This window comes from Poecilia mexicana, unplaced genomic scaffold, assembly GCF_051168715.1.
Source record: "Poecilia mexicana isolate PSO_F unplaced genomic scaffold, ASM5116871v1 scaffold_11, whole genome shotgun sequence".
NCBI lineage: Eukaryota > Metazoa > Chordata > Actinopteri > Cyprinodontiformes > Poeciliidae > Poecilia > Poecilia mexicana.
In genome coordinates, this window is record NW_028263380.1 from 25,441,621 (window position 1) to 25,469,008 (window position 27,388).

Below are 27,388 nucleotides of genomic sequence, written 5' to 3' on the forward strand. Positions count from 1 at the left end.
GCAAAGGGGAAGTGACCAAGATTATTGTATGAAGGGACAATAAAGATATTATTTCTTGTCTTGTTTTTAGTTTAGATGTTTGTTTTTCTTCTTTCTGGATGATATTCAGCGTTTGATACTGAAGCTAATATATGTTTTAACAACAAACATATATTCTGTTTAGAAATTTTGCAGCCACTCCATAAAATAAAACATGTTCATTTATGAACTTTGATTCTTAAGTTCACACTGAAGTAGCTGTCAACTTCATGTGCATTTAATCCGAATTGAGCTTTACTCTGGACGTTCATCTCTGCTGATCACTAATCAGGAATCTCAATCCGGAACCTTCTGATCAGTGGAGGTTAATGATGGTTGTGCATGCAGGTCAGCCCTGCACACAGTTTGATGTTTAAAAGGACAACATGCTGTCGCTGCTCTGGCTCGTCGCTCCCCCAATATATTTACATTCACTGCACAGACTCTTTGCCATATCACCACTTTTTCATTTCGCCGCCTTTTCGCTCTAATTAACAATAAAAAATTATTTCCCATGTGAAAGAAATGTTCCGTGACCAAACCAAGCCATTGCTAATACGTGGTAATGTGATAATTACATGGTCATCAATTGGGAAAATTGAGCTGTTGTAATCTCAATTACGCAAAAGTTCATTTTCCAGAGTCCCAACATTATTTTATTTATTTAAATTTTTTTGCTCATCCATTCCGCTGGCTCCCGTCATGCGTTAAATTTGTTTTCCTTTGCCTGTTCGTTCATTAGTGCTTCCTGGGAAACGTGTTTGTCAGCTCGGGGATTTGGCCGTGTTTAGGTGAAGCCGATGCAAACCGTGAACGTGAACACGAAGCGAACTCAGTCCTTTCTGTTCGTTTACCCCTGGGAGGTGATTAGTGCTGCCTTTTGTTGAGTTTCTATTTTAAAAACAGACTTTTTCACTGTTTACATGTGAACAGAAACACCTGCAGAGTTCAGATTATTGCTTCAATCTTTAACATTAGTATTCACAATACATAAATGAGCATGTCGACCTCACATGCTCTTCTTCTTCCAGGAAATGTTATCTGTTGCCTCATATCACCTATAAAAGCACAGAAACAAAATCCAAAGCACGAGAAAAGGTCATGAAAGGTCATGTGTTTATGACAAAAAGTCTCCAGTATATTTTAGAATCGTTGCAGTTTCATATAAATTTTCAATTTACGCTTTACAAACCAACGGAGCTTCAATGCAATAACTCTGAATACATTGGATTATTAATGCAAACTTCATTTATTTCAGCAAGTAAAACACCTTATATGGCACACAGAATCACTTTTTAAGTCTTTATTTATGTTTATTATGATTTTCTGCTTACAGCAAATGAAAACATGAGATTAAAATATTATATCATGCTAATAAATACAAACATTTTAATGCAGAGATGTTGGATTAATGAAATGGACCCATACGTTTAGGTTGATTAGGTGAAATTCTGATTCTGATATTTGAATCCTGTAACTAAAATCAGGTTCAACATTTTCTAACTCATTTCAGGCCAGTTTAGCTGATCCTGTTTAAATTAGAGCCTCAGTTTCCTGTTCATGTGTTCATAGGTGATACTCAGCATGCCTTCATCAGCTTTTGTCATGCTGAGGTGAGTGAATCGCTCTCACTGCGGTTTCTCCATCCAGTAGCATGAAATGTGTATTTAAATAAATGCAGGTTAGAAATCTATTAGAAAGAAGCCAGATTTGTTTAATGGAGGTTTAAAAAGGTGATAAAAAGTAAAAGCCTCACTGTTTTTCAGTAAATTGGTTTATTTTGGGGGTCAGATGGTTCCTCTGCTGCCTCCATGATGCTCTGCTGGGTCTGAGTGTGTTTGTGTGTTTAGTCGCTCCCTCTGCCCTCTCTCTCCTCCCTTTGGGTTTCATGTGTGTTTTCTCTCCTCCTTTGCACTTCGTATTGTTAACTCAGCAAACACTGCCGCTCATTACAGTTCATAACTAGAGCTTAAGAGCTGTAGAGAAAGTTCATCCTTCTGTTCTTGTCCTTTCCTGCGTTTTCTCTCCTTTCATCTGTTTTCTGTTTCCTCCTACCTGTCTTCCTTCACAACAGACGCTAAATGCTTTTGCTTCCCTTTAAGCTTTTTCTGTCCCTGGTGTCTCTTTACTTTCATTTCTTCATATTTCCACATGAGAGAATTAATGTTGCCTTCAGAAATGATTTAAACTTTCTGTTTACTGATGCACATTTCTTACACGAAACACAAAATCCTACCAAGTATTTCTGGTCTAGTTTCTAGTGTATTTACCTTAGTACATGTGAAATGAGACAAAAATGACTTACAAGTAAGAAGAAAAGGAAAATGAAGCTCCAACTTAGAGAAACTTAATATATTGGATAAACTTAATTTGATTAACTAATTTTTTTTAAAGTTGCATTGCTCGTTTTCTTTTCCAGTCAAGATATAAGCACTTGTTTTATGTCTTGTTATAAGTGAAATATTCTGCCAGGGGAACCAGGAGAATTTTTTCATTTAAAACAAACCTCTATATTTTGCTTAAAAGTTACTTCTAAGTTGTTTTGTGTTATTTCAAGTGTACAAAGATTTTTGCACAGGAAACAAGACCAAAACGACTTTATAAGATTTTGTGTTTTTGCAGTGTGGGAAGCGGTAAAACTTTGTCAGATTAGTATTCATCTGAGCTTTAATGTCAGCTAACGTTGGACGTGTTTCGTTGCCAAGATGGAGAAACAAATAAATGCACCTGGAAACGAAGTTGGAATGCAGATGAGATGGATGGAGTTTTGGCCGTGGCGTTAATTTTCACCTTGACAATTATTACCAGCTTTCATAAATATTTATCATTGATTCAAATTTCCATCAGTTCAGCACAATCAGCAGCAAACTTACAATTTAACGCCAAACTAATTTAAGCTGCTCTGTTAGCAGAAGGCGGTTCACCGTGTTAAAGTGCTCGTTTTTCAATTTGTCACCAAGGTGTCGATGATAATGGAGAGGAAAGTAAGACAGGGATGAAATAAATGGGATGCAGTGGGTGTAGGTGTGTATGAGATGGACAGAGAATAGATGACAAGGGAGGAAAACAAAGCAGAGCAGAATTTAAAAAAGGAAAGATTTCTGAACGAATTAAGATAAGTTGAGTTTTCAACAGAGGTGGGAAGTGATGGATGAGTGTGGGAAGTGCGCAGAATGAAAAATATAGCTACTTTTGTGTTAAATGAAAGTGAAGGGGGGAAATAATCATTTCACTCTGTGGTCTGTGTGTGTTTTAACCCTAAAACTAAACTAATCAGCTTCAGACAGAGAAAATATCACTAAAACCATCAACTGGAACTCTGTTATGAGACATTGTGCATCTGTGCAACATTCAGGTGGTTTCTCAATAAAAGTACCTTTACATCAGTAGATCCATCTCTAAATGAAACGCATGGTAGATGTTTTTAAGCCTTTCCTTCTGGTCATTATGATGAGTTTCCTCTCAAAACTGGTGACATAATTCTGCATCCTTGGTGTACAAAGAGAGATATCACAGATCCTTCCTCTCTGTTAGCTTTTATGACCATCTCTGCTCTCAATAAACATGCTGTTATTTTTCAATTTTATGGAAATGTAATGTTGTCTTTTCATATAAATTTGTATTTAATTTAGTGTGAATGCTGTAGGCAGCTTTTATGCTGTTTAACACCTGGGAATAATTTGAGCTTTTTTCGTACTGCATGTAGCATGTTTTCTTCTAGTCATCATGCTAAACGATCATTAGTATTTTAGCTAATTTTAGCTTTTTAGCTAGTTCCTGTCACTTTGCTGCTGGCACACCAGAATCTTCATACCGAATCTTCACAAATTATGGTTATTTCTGTTCCTTTTTTTTTCAAGCAACTTTCCTTTATTAAAAGGAAGGACCATGATACCAGCAGCAAATTGAGCTACAAACAGTTTTTATATTTTAAAAATCATTTAAAACCGGAGTTAAAGGAACGTTCTGGTTCCCTCTTTGAAACAACCGACTGTCCTGCAGTCCCAGCAGGCCACCATCTTTACCAGAGCTGATTCTGTTTTCATCCTCCGTCACACAAACATCAAACCTCCAAAATGAATGTTTTCAGCTCTCACTGTGATGGTGGTAAAAACAAACCTGCAGGATCTGACCGCAGTGTGTCACTGAGTGTATATTGAATTAATGAAAACTACGCCAAATATGCATAATATATATGATTAAATACAGTCATATCCAAAAGGCATCTAACAATGCTTTATATATATACTCAGCTGCATAGCAACCAAACTAAGCACAGAGGCTCTATTGTCTTCCTGAACAATGACAATAATTAAATTTTCCAGCTGCACTTTTCTCTGAACCTTTTGTTGTCACCAGATTAGTTTCATGATATCAGTAAGAGAAACTTTCTGCTGCTGCTAAAAATACAGCGTACCTCCTACTCACAGTTCAGTAGCAATCTGTATAACTTCTGTTTTTCCTGGAAAATATTTAGCATACTTTAGAGACAATGCAGCTTGGGATGTATGCTTACTTCCATGGCTGACTTTTGTGAAGCAGCCAATTCAGAAGTTCATTTTTCTTGCCACTGATATGGAAAACTGTGGTTTTTAGCTTCTGCTTTGGTGATGAAGCTTTTATTCCTTACCTGTTCAGTCTTGCATTAGCTCCACCTTGTGTTAGTAGCACATAATAAGATGGTAATTCACCAAAACAATGTTACAAATCTGCACAATGAAAAGAAAAAAACAGACATCCAACTTTAAAGAAATAGTTGACTTGTTGCAAGTAATCAAATTAAGTTTATCCGAGTAAATATATTAAGTTTATTGCGTTTTTGTTAAACTTAAATAAATTAAGCTTCACAAACTTAGCTTGATTATATGTAAGAAATTAACTTTTTTTTTTAGCTTATTAACAATGAGAATGTATTATATTGTGAATGAATTCTTAAAAAATGAATAAGGGATAAATTGGTCCCATGTTGGATCCTCTAAAATTACGATGAATTTGGCCTATTTGTCTTGTAAAGAGTTTTAAAGTAATTTTTTTTTAGTTGATGCTAAATAAATAAATGCAGTTTAACTTTACCTGTCATATCCTTAAAAAGGAAACAGATTACAGTAGTTTAAATTAAAAAATTAGTTTGTTAGAAGTGTGAGAAATGGCGAGCTTATCTAGAGTTGGTTTTTTGATGTGGGCGGTTACTCAGGGTGGCATTATAAAATGGGGATCCACTGATCACTGATCTGTCGATTGCACATTTGACAAGTTTTTTATACTTTTCTATACTTTATTGAATGTGCAGTAGCTGAGATATTATTCTTGCTGATAATACTAAGCTGATCGAAAAGTTGACAGGATCTTCTGCACTGCTAGGAGGAGGGAGACTTTTTATGTTCTTGAAAAATAAAAAAATACTTTTGAGCGATGCAAAAACCTCTTCTTTACACTTTTACTAAATCCTAAAACTTCTGAGTCAGTGTATAAAAACTGATTGATCCAATCTGACATCATGTTTGTTCAGAGGAAAAACACAGAATTGGTGCAAAAAGGCCTTTTGGTGTTTCAGTGACTTCCTTCCTGAATAAAGTTTATCTGCAGCATCCCGCGTGTTGCACCTCAACATTTGTCATTTCTCCCATTACCTCTGCTCTTTGTATGCATGTGCATCTCACTGCACTGTCTGGTGCTTCTGTAGCACAGCTGTGAGTTTGTTCACCTTGTTGTTTTATGCATGCATGGACTTATTGTGTGTGAAGGTCAGCAGCAAGGGGACAGATGACCGATAGGGCTGCAAGGACATGGAGGCCACCGGAGCCGTGGGCTTTGTGAGGTTCTGTGTGAATGATTCGGTGTGGCAGCGGATGGCAGGAAGCATACGGTTCCCCGCCAGCACAGAGCAGCGTCGCAGCATGTGGAGCTAACACACACGCACACACACACACACACACACGTATCCAAACTGTGACGCACAGCAAGAGACACAAATTTCAGTGAAAGATGCCACACAAGCAGGTGAAAACACACACATACGGAGAGGCCGAGGTGTGAGCCATCAGTCAAACATTTACAAGCAGAGACAGATGACAAACACTGCAACAAGACAAGCAGCAACACAAACAAACTTCTGTTTTTATGTCTGCACACATCTGAAGCTCATTTAACAGGCAGAGGAGAGCGCGACCTCCAGGAGCTGCGTTGTATAAGAACTGCTTCATTTATTCAGCTTCATTTAGTATTTAAACTGTTAACTTCACAGATTCCAGCTGCAGGTCAGTCATTTCCGAGGAGAAAAGGATAATTAAAGATTATAATTATGGAATCTACTGAATTATAGATGTTGTTGGGTTTATTTAAGGTGATTCTTCATTATGTTTGCATCAAGAATGAACTTATCTCTCTGTAAAACATCTTTTCTCTTAAATTTCCCTAATTTTTTGATTATTCAAGTTTTCTAAAGATCTTTCTAAGCTTTTGTTTAGATTATTATTTTACTGGGTAATGGCACTTATATTTTTTATCCTTTTCCAGTTTCTGACCCCTACTTCTGACCTCTTACTCATTCAGGTGTAAAAAAATATGTCCTAAGCTAAAAGTATGAGCCAGTGTTTTTCCCCTGTGACAGATTTCTTCTGTTTCTGTGTTTCAGTATGGTTTAGCAATCTCCATGCTTGTTTTGTGGTGACAGGACAGAAAAAGACTTTTTCTTTTTCATGCCTCTCAAACAACCAGTTGCCATGTAGCTACCACCTAATCGTCGTTATGGAGACCTCAAGATGGCACTCCGAATCCTCACTGCCTTCCTCCAGCAGGAAGCTTGGATGTTTTTACCTCCCTGAGCGTCTCCGTCTCTGTGCAAGCTGTTGAGAGAAACTTGCTGTTTCTCTTGTTCAAATTGCTTTAAGCCTTTAAATTGTTGCTCTGACTCTAAATGTGTAGAATTTTTGACCAAAAGTTTACTTTTTGTAAACATTTCAAGAGTTACACTGCAAAAACAAAAAATCCTTAAGAGAATTTTTGGTCTAGTTTCTGGTGCAAACATCTTACCACACTTGAAATAAGATAAAACTAACTTACAAGTAACTTTTCAGCAAGATATTGAAGCTTGTTTTAAGTCAATAATTCCTCAGTATTAATGAAAAGATCTGGTTACACTGACAGATTTTATTTTTACTAAGACATTTTTCCAATGTTATAAGTGAATAATCTGCTGTTTTTTGGCAATTAGTGGAGTTCCAGCAGGTTTGATCAGCTGGTTTACTGCTGTACAATGGCTGCTGGAAAAGACAAATGTTTTGTTATTGACTTACCATCCAGAAACCACCAGCTGATTGTGCAAGAGGCTCCACTTCTGCTTTTCAAAGATGTACACTTGTGCATGTATGTGCAGCCATTTTAATCTTTGAGTGTAAATGTTGAGTTGGGGGTTTTGCCAGCTCCGGTTTATTTGGATTTAAAGTGACAGACACCCTGAAATGAGCTCACAAATTTCAATATCTAAGAGTGATTTTATTCACAAAAATGTAATGAACGTGTTTTGTTTCGCCCATACATCGATCCTAACCTATTCAAGGATTTGTAGTCGGTCACTTTAAAGTTCATGACGTTTTGACGGATACATTTGACACATGCCACCTGTCTCCACATTTGACCTCTGACCCTTTCGTCTGAGTGTGTGAGAGGGAGTTTTTGACCTCTGCTTCTCCTCCCGTCTCTCAAAGCTTTCACCTGGAGCTCATTGCGTATGCAGGGTTACCCGGTAACAGACAGCCGCTCGGGCGCCCAGGTGGCACAATTGCTGTCTGAGTGATGGATGATTGGCCCTCCATGATTGGCTGTCTCTTGGCCTCTCAACACACACACATATGAAGATAAACATGATCTGAATCCCAGTGATGGGGAAACACACACACTCACACACACACACAGTCGCATCCCTATCTTTGAGGGTCGCCTTGATTGGCCGTCAGGAGAAGGCGACCCCGATTTGGGCCCGCAGGACCCGGAGCCGCGGCGTGAAGTGTGTTTGAAGTGGCTCGAAGTGACATGTGCTGCAGCGAGTGAACTTAACAGTAAAGTAGGATGAATATTTATAGCGTTCCCTCGGCTCCAGACCTGGGCAAAACAGCACTTGAATATATTCCAAATGTTTGAAATAACCCAGGGAGCGCCTGATGGACCTGATCTCTCCTCCACTCTCCAGGTCATTCCGAGTGTAAGACGAGGCTAAAATTGAGCGCGCCCCAACTCCTTTAACACCTAACAGCCCACTTTTGCATTCTCCCATCTCTTTGTGCAGGTATTACCCCAGTCGCTTAACCTTTTAACCGCAGTGCTCAGCCGACTGCTATTGAGTGCCAAATTGACTCTGGAGCTCTTTCACACTCTTGCTAAAGAGCAGAAGATGAATGTGCAGCTGGCAGATGCAGCAATGCAGGTCTGATCTCTTTACCGAGGCCCTAAACATAAAAGAGGACTTATTTAGTCTGAGCCACTTACAATACAGCAACATAAACTCAAATAAACTGGAATATTTTGTTATCAGCAAATGTCGGTTTTGGCTCTTGCAGATTGCAGAAGTCCCTAATGGCTCTTTCACACTTGCAGTTCAGTTTATGTGGCCCAGACCAAAATGAGAGAAGATTTTATCATTTTTAACAGCAGAGGAACTTGTATAAACCACATCCAGTATCTCAACAGTTATTGGCCTCTTGGTGAAAATGTGTGAAAAGCCTGGAAATGAATTCATCTTGTCAAAATATTTCCGTTTAATGCAATTTGTTACTGCCAGGAGTGGAAATATTTGTTTTTAATAAAATTTCTTGTACCGAACCTCCTGGCACCCCCGCTGGTAGCAGCTTATAAAACCCTCTTTTGCCAAAAGGGTGAAATATCACATCTTCTCTAACATTTCATAACACTGCAGCATTAAGGGAGAGGGATGTTTGCACAACCTCTGGATGCTGAATCCTGTCTGATGTTTTCTCTTCTTCCGTTTTCTAGTCTGGGTAGTGAAACGGTCATAGAGGAAGGCTGATTTTTAATTCAGTATTGATCAATTATCGATCCCAAAGGGAAAGTAAATGTTGTTGTACCTCATATTATTGAAATATTCTGCAAAGAGTTATTGTATATGATGATGCCATGTAGCTGCCTGTATTACAACAAATCTGAAGAGGCCTCTGACTGAAGACACAGTGGGAATTTTTGTGTTTTGTATCAGCTGAACTTTTTCTGCTTTGATCTAATCAGATGTTTTGGACCCAAAGACGACGTGTTGTCAGTTTAGGAGAGAACACAGATTAAATCTAAATTAACCATCTTCCCTTTACAGCTTTATCGATAATCTGCTAATGTTGAAAAAACAACATAATTTCACAATTATATCACTTATAGCAAGACATTTTTCCCATGTTACAAGTGAAATAATCTCCCAGTGGAGCTAGTATTTCTTTTATCAATGTTAATTTACCTAAAACAAGTTTAAACATCTTCCTGAAAAGTTACTTCTTAGTATTTCTATTTATTTTCAAATTGGAGATGAATGTGAGGTTATGCAGCTGTAATAAAATTGTAATAATAAAGTTTTATTTAAGGGATTTTGTTACACATCTTAAGTGTTTGCATCAATTAGTGCTATAGATCCTGGTTTATTAGCACAGCATCATGGAATGGATCTAAAGGAGTTTCTTATTTCTCCATTGAATATGATTTGAATTAAGAGCCTCAGGAAGATTTAGGCTTAGAGAGGGAAATGAAATGAACTGTAAAAGGCTTCTGGCTTGCATTTATGAATTTCTGATGCACAGAAACATCCACATATGAATATCAAGAAGTCCAGTGTCTGGATACGTCTGAAGGTATCGTTTTCAGACGTGAAGCTTTGGCCCATTTGGTAGTCTTTGTTTTTCTGCCTTTTAGACATATGATTTATCTTGTTCCTTCTTCTAAACACATGAAAACGTCTTCATTGCACTCGATTGTGTCCAAGTTTCAACCAAAGAGCTGCTGGTAGTAAAAGTTGACAAATTTGGAGGTAAAATTTAATCTACTATCTCCACAGCATGATACTTCCACCACCCTGCCCAACAATAAGCAGTGTAAAATTTAAAGCTGATAAAGTTTCACCTTAAAACATTATGTATATAAATAAGATATGTTGAAAAAAAGCTCAATTTGACCAAATAGAGAAAACCAAAAGATTGAGTTAATTTGTAATAAGTAATCAAATTGAGTTCATAAAGTAAGTTTGACAAACTCAATTTGATTCTTTTTCTCTCTTGTGATAATGAAACAAACAGACCAAACATTCCTCTTCTGGAATATCTCCAACCTTAATTACTTACATTTTCTGGTCTGCTCTTCAAAGTTTGTGTATTTTTTAAAGTTTTTCCAGTTGTATACAGTTTTGAACTGTTGTTGTAACTTCACACCTCTGAAGATGTTCCTGTTGTTGGTTTACACCGTCACACCTCAGACGGAGCACATTTCCAGGATTTGGCTGCAAAAGTCTCTCTGCATATATCTCACTGTTTTCCCTCGGCTCTTCAGCCTTTAAGTGATTTGATGCTGTATGACTAGGTAGATGACAGCTCTTTTTAGAGAGACGACAACTGGAAATGTCAGCGTCAGTGTGTTTACAGAAAAAAAACGGGAGCAGCGAGACCGAGGAGACTGAGCTGAGAAGATAAATTCAGCCGGGTCCTGCTCGTTGTCGCTCCCTCGTTATCTGGCTGCTTCACTTCCTGCTTCCTTCTTTCTACTAACATGACCCAGTTTGATCCTGGATGGGGTTCAGGTCTCCCAGACACTCTCACTTCCTCTGGATCCTTCTAAAGAGCAACACCACTGTGTTTCCTGGGCCTGCTCTCCAGCTCCGATGTTATTTCGGGAGCAAAGCAGCAGAATTTGTGCATATTTATGTCCTTTACCCTGTTAAGTCGGTGCAGACCCATGTGGGGTAGAAAAGGACAGATAAAGCTCCCGCTGTCAGAAAAATAAAAGAGGATCTTTGGCTACAGATAAGGTTCAGAAGTGCTGCACATCTGAAATATGTGTCACAGAAACACAGAGCACTGATAGACAGATTAATTTTCAAAAAGGTCACGCTGCGTTTCAGCGTCTGTCTCTGCAAGTGTTTGTGAGAAATGGGATTTTAAAGACGCCATCAGCTTGTCTCTCTGTGCAACATGCAGGTGCGGCTGTGTGTTTTGGTCCTCTGCGGGCTGCCGGAGTTGTCACGTACTGTAACAGAAACGCTGCTGGATGACTCTCACCGCCTCTCACAAGGCTAATTATAGTGAGTGCACAGGGACGGAGCTGCCTAAGAATTATTTATGATCCTTCTCCTGGCCCGCTTCTCCTCGTCAAACAAGGGGTCCTCAATTTGCAGATCAGCGCTGATCCTCAGCCTCCCTTTGCTTCTTTTCCCATTTGCTTCAGAATTGCTCTTTAAAGGAAAATAAAGAATATCTTCAATCAGTCCCAAAGTTTCTCTCCCAGCCAGTCAATATCTGCTTCTAGAGGACAAAAGTCCTGATATTTACCATTGAGGTTTCAGGTCATTAAAACCATTTTTATCCTGAGAGCCTTTTTGTTCTGCAGCTTCTCCCCTGTTCTCCTCCGCAGAGAAAATAAAACCTGATGCAATGTGAGCATTGATTGTCCATGTGTTTGGATCGAGCTTGAAAATATAACAAATTCAATATGAAAGGAGGAAAAAAGGACATTCAGAGCTTTTCACAGAACAGATGGTCACTGCTGCAGCCCTGCTGTTGATCAAAGTTGTGTTTTCAGAATCAGTTGTTGCATTTGTCTCTTTAATTACGATTTTCCTTTTTGTACAAACTCCAGAAACATTTTCAAGTCAACCACAAAGAATGTCATGGAGAGAAATTAAACTGCTAAACTATATTGTTATTCTATCACATGTTTTGCATTATGTTCATTAATTTAATTAATTTAAACTTGGAAGGTTTTTTACATTTTTGCCTTACCTCACATGTGCAACATTGCTACTGCATTTACACATCGGCCACCAAATATTGAAGCTGTTATCCAGTAATAGCATAACTTAACTTGAAACAACACCATGCAAACACACTGTCTGATGCTAAAACTGACAGAACTGCCTACTTTCTGTTTAATTCAGCTAATAATTATCTGACCCAGTTAATTCTTAAAAATAGGCGGAAATTGAACGAGAAATTGAAATTCACAGCAAAAGTAACGAACCTCTTACTGAGTTCCTCACACTATTGATCCTGGTATTTGTGCCCTATTGGCAATAGGAGAAACAAATGACAGGACTGATGTTCTGTGTAGTTCTGTTCGTTTTCCTACAGTTATACCTGCAAAATGAGCATTTTGTTTATTAGTCAACATCAATAGTAATAAGGAAAACAGTGTGGGAATCATTTTCTATACGAGTCTAAAGAATGGCATCTTCTCTTTAACTGGGAACGATCTCTGTCACAAATGTTGTATTTATTTCTCAAGATTTAAAGTTTAATTAGAATCGACTCAAAAATTACTCAATTTAAGAAAAATCATGAATTTGATCAGAATCAAGCCTATTACTCATCTACTCTGTTGAATATTTAATCATAGAAAAACCCAAAAATGTCATTTTTAAGCAGCAAAGAGGAATTATGGTAATTCTGCTGCGCAACTGCAGATTAGATGGGATGTTTTAGGAGAAGGGGATTAATTTCTAAAATCAGATCAGATTCTGATCTCTAACTTGAGAGAGGTGAAAAGAGGTCCTGATCCATCAGGTTTCAGCACAAAATAAAAACAGGAAATGATCTCACCTGGTCCAGAAAACAAACACGTTTCTTAAACTGCTTCGTGGTTATGATTGTGGATCTTTTTGAAGCACATTTGTTAAAAAAACAAGAAGCTGTGTGTAGCGAAAAAATCAGAAATCTGCTCCAAAGTAGATGAACAAAGTGCAGCGATGCAAACAAAAAGACCTTTCACTGCGATCTTACTTCTCTCCAACCAGGAAAAGCCTCTTTATAGTCTTTATTTTGATACCTGAAGTTTTACATTTATTTGACGTAAACAAGGTGATCACAAATGCATCACAAATGCTCCTGATGCATGGGGCTCTTTGTGCTTATGATGCAGATTCTCAACTTTGCTTTTACACAGAATTTTGTTTAGTTTCACCTAACTATCTTTGCAAATAAGAGAAAACTAACTTCTAACTTACATATACATTTCATCAAGATATATTAGCAATTCCTTGATATTAGGGGGACAAAAGTACTAGTTCCACTTTCAGATTATTTCACTTACAACAAGACATTTTCCCCTGTTATACTTGAAATAATCTTCCAGTGGAACTAATACAGAATTATTCACTTAAAACAAGTTCCAATATCTTCCTAACAACTTACTTTAAGTTAGTTTTGCCTCTTTTTAAGTGTAGAAAAGAGACACTTGTACTAAACTAGACTTAGTACAAGTTTAGTTTCTCGTACTAAGACATCCGATCAATAAGTCAGACTGAAAATACTTGGTAAGATTTTGTGTAAGATTAGAGGTACTTATAAAATTAACAAAAACGCCAATGATGGAAATCCCCAGCAGTCACCTTCAAAATAAAAGCTTTGCAGCTTTCAAAACAAATAAATGTGGATTTTTCTGAATGATAAACTTGAATCTTTGGGATCTATTGGATTGATGTAATGCATTAAGGAACAGTTAAAGCATAAAGGGCTCAGGTTGATACTAAACAATGATGAGAATAACAAGAGCTGAAAATCAAAAAACGTCAATAGTAAAAAAGAAGCTTGAAGGTAAACTCTGCACAAAAAGTCAAATGTATTATTCTCTAGTAAAACCAAAAAACTAATCAATCCTCAGCCATTTCTGCCTTCAAGTTTAACACCAGTGTGCTTTGAATTTCCTGGGCAGCAACTCAGGCCACCTGAAACATAAAAACTATATCCAAAGGAGGGAAAAAGTGGGATTTAGCCAATTTCTGTAGTCCATTAATGTCCACCAGAAATGATGCTGATTCAGCTTAAATTTGCCATCTAATGCAAACTTTCGCTCAAAACTTCAGAAACCCCATCAATATTTGATTTCCTTCCATTTTCACTTCATTACTTTGTTTTAAAAATGGTCACATGGCAGGAAATGTGAAATATGTGCAAACATCCTCCTACGGTTTGTCAAGTCTTCTAACACCACCGGCAAAATGTTTAGCACTCTTAATGTTTTTGGCCTTTTTATCGACTTAAGCTGGAGTAAAAATTGCATGTTTGCTGTTTCTAATTAAGATTTTTACTGCAGGGGCCCTGCGCGGTGGAGTGGAGGGGTTTTGCAATGTAAAGCAGCAGCACTCAGCCCACAGAAATCAGCAACACACTATTAAATTATGCTGATCTCCGCATGCCGTTCTTTCTTTATTCCACTCACCTTTCCCTTTTCTCACCCACCACCTCTCGTGCTTCTTGCCTGAAGTGCCACGCCGAGAGGAATAAAGGTGCATTTTCTCCTCCAACGTTATAATCATTCCCTTTTTTATTCATCGTAATTGTTTGCTGATTGCAGTCATTTGGATGCACTTATAACTTCAGTGGCGGTTCTAGTGATGGTGGCCGCAGGCCGCACGCTGGCTGCTGCTGTGTGGGTTTGTGTGCGGGTGATTGTGACCGCCGGTGTTTATCTCTTAAGACTCGGTGAATATGAAACGGGAGGGCTGTTTGAGTCAGAGCTGCTAGTAGTTTATTGTCAAGCTGTCATCACAGCAAAGTGCTTGGAATATAATAACACAGATGGAAGAAATACAAATCTTTCTAATGAAAAGGTGTAAGAATGAACTACTAAGCATAATTAGATCATTTTAACTCAAGTTAAATACCAAATTAATAGATTAAAACATGCTGATGGTTTAAAAGGTGAACGATTATTTATTTGAACAATGGCCTCAGTCGAGGCAATTTGCTCTCAACTACAAATCGCTCCAAGTATTCAAGGCTGTTGAGTGCAGCCTTGAATACAAGCAGACTGCCATCATCTACATTGTGAAAACAGGACATGAAAACAGGAGGTCATGAAAACAGGAGGTCATGAAAATAGGAGGACATGAAAACAGGAGGACATGAAAACAGGAGGACATGAAAACAGGAGGACATGAAAACAGGAGGACATGAAAACAGGAGGACATGAAAACAGGAGGACATGAAAACAGGAGGTCATGAAAACAGGAGGACATGAAAACAGGAGGTCATGAAAACAGGAGGACATGAAAACAGGAGGTCATGAAAACAGGAGGTCATGAAAACAGGAGGACATGAAAACAGGAGGACATGAAAACAGGAGAACATGAAAACAGGAGGACATGAAAACAGGAGGACATGAAAACAGGTCATGAAAACAGGAGGACATGAAAACAGGAGGTCATGAAAACAGGAGGACATGAAAACAGGAGGACATGAAAACAGGAGGACATGAAAACAGGAGGTCATGAAAACAGGAGGACATGAAAACAGGTCATGAAAACAGGAGGACATGAAAACAGGAGGACATGAAAACAGGTCATGAAAACAGGAGGTCATGAAAACAGGAGGACATGAAAACAGGTCATGAAAACAGGAGGACATGAAAACAGGAGGACATGAAAACAGGAGGACATGAAAACAGGAGAACATGAAAACAGGAGGACATGAAAACAGGAGGACATGAAAACAGGAGAACATGAAAACAGGAGGACATGAAAACAGGTCATGAAAACAGGATGTCATGAAAACAGGTCATGAAAACAGGAGGACATGAAAACAGGTCATGAAAACAGGAGGACATGAAAACAGGAGGACATGAAAACAGGAGGACATGAAAACAGGAGGACATGAAAACAGGACATGAAAACAGGAGGTCATGAAAACAGGAGGACATGAAAACAGGAGGACATGAAAACAGGAGGACATGAAAACAGGTCATGAAAACAGGTCATGAAAACAGGAGGACATGAAAACAGGTCATGAAAACAGGAGGACATGAAAACAGGAGGACATGAAAACAGGAGGACATGAAAACAGGACATGAAAACAGGAGGTCATGAAAACAGGAGGACATGAAAACAGGAGGACATGAAAACAGGAGGACATGAAAACAGGAGGTCATGAAAACAGGAGGACATGAAAACAGGAGGTCATGAAAACAGGAGGACATGAAAACAGGAGGTCATGAAAACAGGAGGTCATGAAAACAGGAGGTCATGAAAACAGGAGGACATGAAAACAGGAGGACATGAAAACAGGAGGTCATGAAAACAGGAGGACATGAAAACAGGACATGAAAACAGGAGGACATGAAAACAGGAGGACATGAAAACAGGAGGTCATGAAAACAGGAGGACATGAAAACAGGAGGACATGAAAACAGGAGGACATGAAAACAGGAGGTCATGAAAACAGGAGGACATGAAAACAGGTCATGAAAACAGGACATGAAAACAGGAGGTCATGAAAACAGGAGGACATGAAAACAGGACATGAAAACAGGAGGACATGAAAACAGGAGGACATGAAAACAGGAGGTCATGAAAACAGGAGGTCATGAAAACAGGAGGTCATGAAAACAGGAGGTCATGAAAACAGGAGGACATGAAAACAGGAGGTCATGAAAACAGGAGGTCATGAAAACAGGAGGACATGAAAACAGGAGGACATGAAAACAGGAGGTCATGAAAACAGGAGGTCATGAAAACAGGAGGTCATGAAAACAGGAGGACATGAAAACAGGAGGACATGAAAACAGGAGGTCATGAAAACAGGAGGTCATGAAAACAGGAGGACATGAAAACAGGTCATGAAAACAGGAGGACATGAAAACAGGAGGACATGAAAACAGGAGGACATGAAAACAGGAGGTCATGAAAACAGGAGGTCATGAAAACAGGAGGTCATGAAAACAGGAGGACATGAAAACAGGAGGACATGAAAACAGGAGGTCATGAAAACAGGAGGTCATGAAAACAGGAGGACATGAAAACAGGAGGTCATGAAAACAGGTCATGAAAACAGGAGGACATGAAAACAGGTCATGAAAACAGGAGGACATGAAAACAGGTCATGAAAACAGGAGGACATGAAAACAGGTCATGAAAACAGGAGGACATCCAAAGTGTTTTTTGTCTCGTTTCTATTGAAAATATCTTGAAACATTGAAATTATACAAAACTAACTTGCAAATAACTTTTTAGCAACATATAGTTTGTTTTTGTGTTTTTATGATGTAAAGCACATTGAAAGGCCTTGTTGCTGAAATGTACTGTACAAATAAAATTTGATTGATTGATTGATTGATTGATTGATTGATTGATTGATTGATTGATTGATTGATTGATTGATTTTCTGTCTTTTTCTTGTATTGTATATTCATTTGTGTCACTTGTCAAGGGACTGCAGATGCAAATGATCTTTTGCTATAATCTGGTGCAGCACATCAAATGCTGACATTTATGTTTGAGTTGATATGATACTTTTTTAAATAAAGTTAATTTTCAACTTGTTTTAAGTCAATTTTCCTTTCTGTTGATTTAAAAAAGGCTGGCTGATTTTTTTTTCATTTAAACCACAGGAAAAATTGTTCTAAGTGAAATAATCTCCCAGTGGAGACATTACTTTTCATCAATATTAAGAAATTAACTTAAAACAAGTTTCTATATCTAGCTGATTTTTTTTCAATCTAAGTTAGTTTTGTCTTGTTTCAGTGTATGGAGATAATTTGCAGTAGAAAGAAGACACAAAATAATTGGTAAGATTCTGTGTTTTTGCAGTGAAGCAAACCAAGCACCATTCTCTACATGTAGCAATACACTTACATTAACTTTATTATTACTCTTCTGTTCCAAGAAGTAGAAAACCATCAACAGGATCTGACACTCATATTCCCACAGAAACCCAAGCAAATGACACAGTCACAATCCTGCTTCAAATCCACAAAACAAATGCAGACAGAACAGCTACACATCTGGTCAGCGTTTCTGTTACCAGGACGAAGCCTACAGATCATTTGGATGCCCCATAATAACATCCCTTTATGCAAATTTTGAAGTATCACACAGATGGTTGAAAGGAACAACAAATTAATAATAATAATAATAATAATTTCCCTTCCAATACCTGCGCAGCTGCCTGCAAACAAACTCCAGTGACACCTGACCTGGTCAGTCAAGTTTCTTTGTGTAGCAGCAAGGCAGTTCAAAGAGCTTCATGTGATAAAATCACATTACAAAGTTATAAAGTAAACATCATTCAGTCAGCAATTTAACAAGCGTTACGTTTTGACGAGTGCCATCACCAAAATCATACACGTGAAATCTGGTGGTCAGTGTTTCATTTATCCACATGTGGGTGAAAAACCACTTCACATGTTTTACCCTCATGTGGAAATTGATGTAGCTTTTTAATCTGGTCCTGAAAGTGAGCCTGACTTGGCTGTAGATGTGTGCTGCTGTCTCTTTATTCTAGATAAAGTGGTCCACCATTGATTTGAAGTTTGAAATTATTCAATTTAACATAAATAAACCATTAAAAACCAAAGTATTTACTAAAAATATCCAAAACCATTACAACTTTTAGCACTTTATTAGCACATACAGGTTCCAAACACACAAAGGAAACCTGTATAATAAACCAGAATAACCGAGTCAGCTTTTCATTTATAATATATGCATTTTATTCATCTCCATTTTACCTCATAATTTGTATAATTTCCACCCATCACACATGATAAATTGGTGTAAAACTGAAGCAGTTATTATGCTAAATTGAGTAAAAACAAGAAAGATGTGCATAGAGTTGCCAGGTTTATAAAAAAAAATAACTTGCGGTCCCTCCAAAGCTGTTGGTCTTTGTGTTTTTTTCTCCACTCACCTTTCCCTCTCCCACGCACCTGCTCTCATGCCTCTTTTCTAAAGTGCCTTGCTGAAAGGAATAAAGGTGCCCTTTGATTCATCATTATCGCTCGCTGATTGCAGTCATTTCTGCACACTCCTAACTCCAGTGGTCGTTTTAGCGACGGCAAGCTCACACTGCAGGCCATATTTGTGTGTTTGCGTGAGTGTGTGTTTGCGTGAGTGTGTGAGTGTGTGAGTGTGTGCTCGCTGATGGTGGGAGCTAATGTTGCTGCCAGAGCCGCTGCTGGGTTGTGATGTGGGGGAGGCAGTTTTGAGAAGAACAAAGTTCCCGTGGTGGCGGCTTTCATGCTGCTACACGCAGTAATTGGAGTTGTATACAGAGTTTGATGAAGGACTAAATTTAAAGAATAAAAAAGGGGGGATGTTTTATTAGAATATAGAAATGAGAGAGAGCAGATGATGGAGGGAAAAGTGGAAGACAGAAGCAGTTGTTGTTGCAGTGTCACTCATGGCCTCCCTCGGGAGTGTTTAGACCTTTAAAATCTCCTCTTTTCCACAGGCAGCTAACACCCCTCCGCATCATCCCTCTCTCGCTCTCTCTCCATCTCTCCTTGCATCACCCACATGCTCTTGTTTTCCTCCATTTCTCAGTTCATTTGAAATGTTTTTCCCTCCTCCCCTCCTTCATTTATTTCTGTTCCCACCGACTCACATCCTCTCGTTCTCCCCTCCTCTTTTCCACCTTCCCTCCAACACTGAAGCTGCGATTTATAAATAGTTTTACTGTAAACCACATTCACGGGGAGCAGCAGGCGGAATGAAAAGAAGTGTACCAGTTCATTTTTTCCCTCTATTTTAATTTACTCGCATGTAGGAAAGCTGATATAAATATCTTTTTTGCAGAATTGGATTGTAATATCCTATCTCATCAGGTTTTCAGACTGTTTTATTGTATATTTAAGCATAATAACTGCTAGTGTACAGAAAAAATGGCTTTTCTTTGAATTCTTAGAGCATTTTATTGGAGTGTGGCTAAATGCAGGGCTATTTAGTTGTAATTGTCAAACTCCACACTTGTGTTGTTTAAAAATGTGTAAGAAAGACAGAATTTAGGATTGAAAAGAGAAATTTATTTGGCTTGCTAAATCTGTTCAAATCATTAAAATTGACTTTATTTATACTTTGACAATGAACAATGAATGTCATATTAAGGCCAATTTGGAGAAAAGGGGTTCAATTATGGAGATATATTAAATGAGACACAATCCAAACTGATCCTAAATGTACAGTATGCAAAATTCAGAATATAATGCATATTAGTCAAAAGTTATCAAAATAGTCAACTCAGCTGACTTTGCACCAGTCCCTCCTCCTGAACATCAGGAGTATTAAGTACATAGACTTTCTACCCAACCAAGTTTTTTCCCTTCAATTTGATTTTAAAGTTTTTCAATAATCAAATTATATTTTGAACTCTCAGGAGCCAACAGATCCAAGCCACATGAACCAGTCCAATTATTCGCTAAATGACTTTTATAACGTAGTTGTCGATAGAACTGACATATCCATTCTTTTATTATGCGATACATCTTTATTTAATAGTAATAGCTGCTGTGTGGAATCAATGAAAACAAACTCCTGAACATCATTTTCAGCCTTTTTTGTGGAGAGTACTTGTTTTTCTGTGGAGCAGAAATCTGTGTTTTTATAATTCAGCAGAAAGCAGAAAGAGGCAGTTTAAGTGGAGGCCTTGGGCACAGTGTGTTTCTCTGATTGCTAATACAGCCCCCACACTGTATGTGAGAGCGATGGAGCACTTAACACAGGGGGCTGTTATTTCAAATCCATTTAAATTGCATGTGATGCAGTCAGAAATTCAGATCATTTGAGTGTCACTTTGATAGTAGCGTAATGTGTGCGGATTCAGGCTGACCCAGGCGGTGGAGCGAGAAACAAACAGGATGTTATCTGGAGGGAAAAGCCACTGTAGCTTCCTTCTACACGTCAATAAGTCCCCATTCGTTCAGTTGTCAATACAGAAAACAAAAGGACACCAGTACTTAATATGCTGATTCAATTTTAGAACTGACCAGAAAGTTGGAGAAAACCTGGGATCTAATCCAACTAACAGCGGATTTGTTGGCTCCACATAGATGTCATAAAAAGTCGAATTTCTGCCTCTTTTGTGTCGCTCATTAAAGTCTGAGCTAGAGCTGCAAACAATTAATCAACTTCTAATTATCGATTAATATGTTATTAGATTAAAATTAGTTTAGTGTTGTAATTTGGCCGCCATCCAGCAGAGGGCGACGAGGAGCCAGTTAGAGAAATAAAGATGGCGGAGCAATACCGGAACTGGTAAGATAACCTGTTCAAACAGAGACCGGCGTTCAGGATTTTATATGCACTTTATTCGGTTCTGTTCTGAAATATAAACACTCGACCAGCTCCTTAAGTTTCACTCTGAAAGCAAACATTCAGCCGAGCTACGAAGACACAGAAACGGGAGGGGAAAACAGAGAAAACATTCAAGAGCAACTAGAGACGGTAACAGCTCTGTTTATGATTGTTAGTTGCTTATTATCTTATTTTTTACTTTTCTTTTCAGCAATTTAATAGATTGCTGTTGGATTATACTTTATAAATACACATTTCTTAATGTGAGAAATTATCAATATGCACCTGACACAAGTTAAAAAAAAATTCAGAGACGGCATAAAAAACTCATACAAGAAAAAACTATTTTTTTAAGAAAATGTTCACGTATCAGTTAATCCACAATCGATTGATAAAATCAGCCAACTTTAGATTAACTCATTAATCAATAATTTCCATCCTTAGTCTAAGCTACTGTCCTGTGAGGATGAGGATATGTTTTCTGTCAAATATTAATGTTGTTCTTCAATATATGATGCTCTATTGTGGTTAAAATGTAATTCTTGGACAAGATCTGACTTTATTCTCCCTAATATTGGTCCTGAAAGTCTATTTTCACTGCAAGATGGTGTCCAAGCTGAACATGCTGTTGCATGCATTGTTGATGTGGATACAAATGTTTCCGAGGTGGGCGTAGTGGTGGTGGAGGCGTTAGTCTGCCAATTACCATGCCAGAAAACCCTCAGCCCTCAGCCCACACCAAGTTTTCACTCTCCAGTTTGCTTTGCTCAAACTGGAAACAGGTTAGCATGGCTGGGTGGTAAAAGCCAGGCATCAGTTATTTGTTTGTTTGTTTATTGACAAGAAATTTAAGATCATAAAACCAATCTTAATATCAGACAAAGATAATCTGATTGAAACAAAATGCAGTTTTCAAAAGCTACACAAGTCAACCTGGCTCTGTGTAAAATCCTTTTTTAGTTAATCATCAATGTTAGATTTCATTTTCATATTTCTAAGGTTCCCAATTAATTTGTTTCTCTGAATCTGGTAATTCCTACAATACAAAATAACATGATCTATTGTTGAAGTGAACTCTGGTACAGTTCGAATGCATATCTAAACTCCAAGCGGACCAGAGACCTCAAAAAGCAGGAAGCGGACGATAGTGCAGGGCATTCTGGGTAAATACAGCCAAAACAAACATGCTACATTAGGGCTAGCTCAAGAAATGGTTTATTTTTTGGGTTTTTTTTTACCAAAGACAAAAGAGAAATCCTACAACTGCTAAAATCTGACGCTGCTCCATTTTAGTTTCTTCAGAGGTTTTCATGTTGTTTCGTTCAGTGGTTCTTGGTGCAGCGCCCCCACAGGAGAGGAGGGAAACAGGTATTTCTATTAGTTTGGTTTGTTTGACACTTAAAACTGAAAGAGAATCACAGCAGCTGAAAATATAGCAAGTGTTGCAGTTTTCTGCGATTCTTCTGACCTTTTTAGTTGCTTAAATTCAACCAAAAGCAGATAAACGGTAAAAAAACCTTCTGGTTTTCTCTGCTCGTCATACTCTGACCCTGTGCTCCTATAATCTTTGCATGGAGACTGATAACACCCTGAGTTTGATAATATATTTCACACATTTCCATAGTTATGGAAATCAAATTCTCTCTGTGTCCACAAACACCGCCTGGCATTTCCTGCCCTTTTCATTCTTTCATTTCTGGGCTGCGTGGTGGAACTGCGCTGCCGTAAAGGACATGGCTAAATATCGGCCCTGTAATTAGAATATTGGTCAGAAAACAACTTGCATATTTTCCATATCAGCAAACTTTTCTACCACTTGGATGCAAAAACTTTTTTAAATGACATTTCGACAGTGAAACGTGTTTTTTTTTCTGGATTCAAGCTGTTCGTCTGAGCAGGTGCACAAGAACAAAGTTATTACTGCTTGGTGCACCTCTGGTTTCCCTGCAGAGAGAGCGCCGGTCGTGTTTGATGAGGATTCCTGAAGCGCTTTTTCTGTTCAGAGAGATGCGATGGGCTTCTCTGATAGATTATTAACACGTTTTGCATTTGCCCTCCAACAAACTCCCTGCTTCCTCCATCAATCTTCTCTGCAGCAGTCCTCTCCTCATGGGAGGCAGCCTCCTCTCACCTCAATTCTGAATTCAATAAGATCTCTGTTCCTGTATTAAATCCTGACTCCTGTGTCACCTGTTGGGAATTTCCCTAGCAGCAGGGTAACCCAGTCTTTGTTGAAAAGCTGGTTTGCTGTTAACTGTATACAAAAAAAAAGATATAAATTGTGATCTTTGACACATCAGTTGAGCTTTGAAGAAACTCTTATGTAGGGAGGAACGGATTGAAGCCGTCTGGGTGTTTTCTGTCTGTTTCTGCGTCCAGCTGTGAAAGAAAAGCTGCTGCTTTTTCCTGTCCATCTAATGTACCTGCATATGAACAGGCTGCCCCCTGCTGTTTAGGAAGAAAACAAATTAATTCAATAATAAATCATCTTTGGTTGAGTCTGTCCATCCCACGTAAATATATTTTCTAATTTAACCTCATGTCTCGGCTGAAGCTGCACTGATCTTATTTTGAAGTTGCTTTGTTCACATAATGACACGGGAGCCAAATGTGTCACAAGGAGGTCACAACTTTAGCCGCCAAAAACGATCACTTATTGTACAAAAATCTAGACAGGAGGCAAATGCAAAGGTTTTAGCAAAACATGGATTTCCAAGTATTTATTTGCTGAAGTCGGTGGTAAAGCTGTTTGTTTGAGTCGGTACTACAAGATGAAACGCAGACAATAAAAAAGTTGACTGGTGCTGGAAGGGTGCAGACATTGGAAGCCTTGCCAGCTAAAGTCAGGCTTGTCAGTTAGAGGTAGAAAGTATTTTTACAAAATTTAGGTGTAGATCCTCTCTCACTTTGTCTCAGACATTCAGCCTGACTTTGATGCACTCCTGAAAGACCAAAGAGACGGGATTTCTCTTAGTAACGTGTTTTACAGTCACATGTGACCATTCTTCTTGAGGAGTATTTGTGAGGTCAGACACTGATGTTGGGCAAGAAGTCCTGGCTCAAATTCTCATCCTATTGAGATACAGAGTTTGGACTCTACTGAGTTCTTCCAAAACAATACTGTTATTCAAGGCCTTGTCAAGCCTACTTCATGTACTGGTTTTGCATTCATGTCTCAACTGCAGTTCCTAAAATGTTCCCACAAATATGGGAGCATGAATTCATCATTTCTGAATATTCAGAAACATCTCCAGGAAACACAGAAAGAAGTCTGTTTACCTTCCTTTTAAGCATTTATGATGACTAAATGTTGGATGACTGAGAATACACACCAAACTATTACCCTGAGTCATGCTTCTGCAAGGTGATAGTGGCAGCATCATGCTGTGGGGATGCTTTCCTTCAAGGAATCTGGTCATAAGATGAATGAAGTTAACTTGGGATAATCCTGGAAGGAAACCAGTTTGAGGTTACAGCGATTAATGTGTTTAAACGGCCCAGTCAAAGTTCAGCCCTAAATCCAGTCGAGAGACTCAACAGTTGCTCTTCAGAGTCACTTTCTGTCCAGTCTGGTTGACTTTGAACTGTTTTCAAAGAGGACTAGTCAAAGGTTGAGACTTTGAGCTGCACCTGCAGCAAAGAGTAGTGCTAGAAATTATTGATGTTCTATAATTTTATTTGTGTTCTGTCACATGAAATCCCAACAACATTCCTGGAATTGTGATGTGGTGGAATGGTGAATATCTGTAAATACTGGAACATGAGTGAAGTCAGGGTTCAGACACCGCAGGTTGTCCTTTTATCATCTCTGTACCAGAGACAGTGGTGTGGGCACGCTTCAGTTACACTGGGTAAATGGGAAAAAATCAAAACAAAGGACTAAATAACTTGTGAAAACCTTTCAGCCTCCCTCTTTGTTGTTCCTGCCAAATTCCCAGGGATAGTCGGTGATTGTGCCGAGGGAACGCTGCGTGCAGCTGCTGCCGACTGCGTTTTTTTCCTGCCTTTTCAAATAAGAGCTCAATCTGAGCAGCTTTTACAGTCAGTTCAGATTCCTCACATCCCTCTGGAAACCATAAACAAATCCTTAATTAAAGAGAAATGACTTGTTCTGACTGGATCGAGTCGGAGCTTTATGGCATTTTTACGGCAGGAAGTTCAGAGCTGCCTTTATGAATTCTTTATGTTTTATGGCTGCGCTGCGTTGTCACCCTGTTTGTTTGTTTTACATGTTTTGCTCTGCTTCGGTTTTATGAAGCACTCCTGAATCACACGGCTGCAGATTATTCCTTCTTCTCAGCAGGAGAACGCATAAAACACAAATACCGCCAGTGAGCAGCATTAAAATGCCGAGATCGGCCTCATGAAATTTAAATGAACCTGTAATAACACTTTGTTTCCTCTTTCTCTCCCTCCCTACCCACTTTTCACCGGTATAAGAAGAGAAACGAGAACCTGTCCAGGAGCAGCAGACGGGCGCTCTGGTCGGAGGCGTCTTCGGCACCATCATCTTCATCGGGATCATCATCGGCATCGTCTTCCTCGTAAGGAAGTACCAGCAGGACACGGAGTGAGTCTTCCTCACTAATTCTGCATTAACTTAAACGTTTGTTTAACCTCCTGAGCAAACTAATCCCTCCTTCTGGGGCCGCAGCTCATTAAAACTTATCACACGTCATTAAAGGATCCAGCAGTGGTGACTCGGTTACAAATCCGGACCTGAAGTTTACGGCACCAACCCGGTTCAAGGTTCCCATTTATCCTCCTCTGGGCTGCAGCTGAGGACGGAGATTTATTAAACCTTCTGGGCTTTTGCTCCGCGTTTCAGATGAAATTTTCCAAACTAAAGCTCCGTGTAGATCATCAGGGTGTTTTATAAACGAGCCAGCAAATGGGAGCTCCAGCATTCATTATGCGGTGATTAAAATTTGATGCATCCAAAGGAAAAGGTGCAGCATCCAGGCCATCAGTCAGCCTGTGAAACAGACGCTGCTCACACCGTAAATCAGAACAAACAGAAGAAATCTTTGGCTAATATCTCAAACCTTGTTGGTTTGAAAAGAAAAGACTCTGCTGTTATTCTGTAAAATGTAATTTTATTCTGATTTTAGAACCGTTTTAAAAAGTTTGTGTTGAATGTAACAAACATATGGATGAATCTAACAGGCCTTATGAAACTGATGGAAAATAAATCAGTGATGTTGGTGAAATGGTTTGTTTTTCTTATAGTGAGCAGAAAATAAGTTGTATAAAAAGGGACAATTATTTATTTTTTTATTTTGTTCATTTACAGTTTAAAATTAAGATGTTTCATCAACAAAAGTTTCAATAAAAATAAGTTTGAGAAGTAAATTTCTTAAATCATAAGCAGTCACTCATGTAGATACACCTTCATGTGTTAAGATAATAATAATAAAGTAAATTAATCATATTTGTCATGAAATGGCACTCATTGTACCTTGATATAATATAATAGTTTTATTTTCTCAAAAGTAAAAATTGGTCCTCTTTCTGGTTATTTTAGACAGATTGTTATTAATTTTAGCATAAGCATCCTCTTTAGATTGTTTGATTCTGAATTTACACACTGACACACCAAAAGTTTTGTTTAATTATAATAGAGAATAAATAAAAACTGAAGTTTTTCAATGTGCTAAACTTTGACAGGATAATAATCTCCCTTATATGAATCATCAAGTTCTATTGATTTTGTTGCTTGATTATTTCCATTATTTTGGGCCATAAATAATAATAATAATAATGTTGTCTCCATTCACTACTTTTGTTTTGTAGTAAGTGTAGAGCAGGAAACTGATGTTGCACTGATTCTGTTTTATTTATCGGAGCCTTCAGTAGAAGTTGATTAGCAGGCCTAATTGAAGCCAAGCCCATCCTCCACTCCACCTCAGCACCACTAATAACTCATCTATATTGTTCTTGCTTCAATGTTTGTCAGTGATGATGTATAAATAACCATTAGCATGCCTTACTAATGGAAACTAATGAAATAAACCAGCAGACGGTGCTTTATATAGACCAACTATAAGGCAGATTGAGCATCACATCAATCACTCCGAGGGATTTAATATATTAATGGCTGTTGGACTAAAG

The 27,388-nt window shown here is 38.4% G+C and overlaps 1 protein-coding gene across 3 annotated transcripts in view; it reads left to right on the forward strand.

Moving 5' to 3' along the window:
* pvrl2l (PVR cell adhesion molecule related 2 like) overlaps positions 1-27,388 on the forward strand; it is a 318,248-nt gene that overhangs the window by 277,923 nt on the left and 12,937 nt on the right. For 2 of the 3 annotated variants that reach the window (XM_014998419.2, XM_014998496.2), the window contains exon 7: positions 25,718-25,847. In XM_014998419.2, coding sequence (XP_014853905.1) covers positions 25,718-25,847 — 130 coding nt within the window. The remainder of the gene's footprint in view (positions 1-25,717; positions 25,848-27,388) is intronic. The other variant, XM_088010488.1, reaches the window with a different exon arrangement.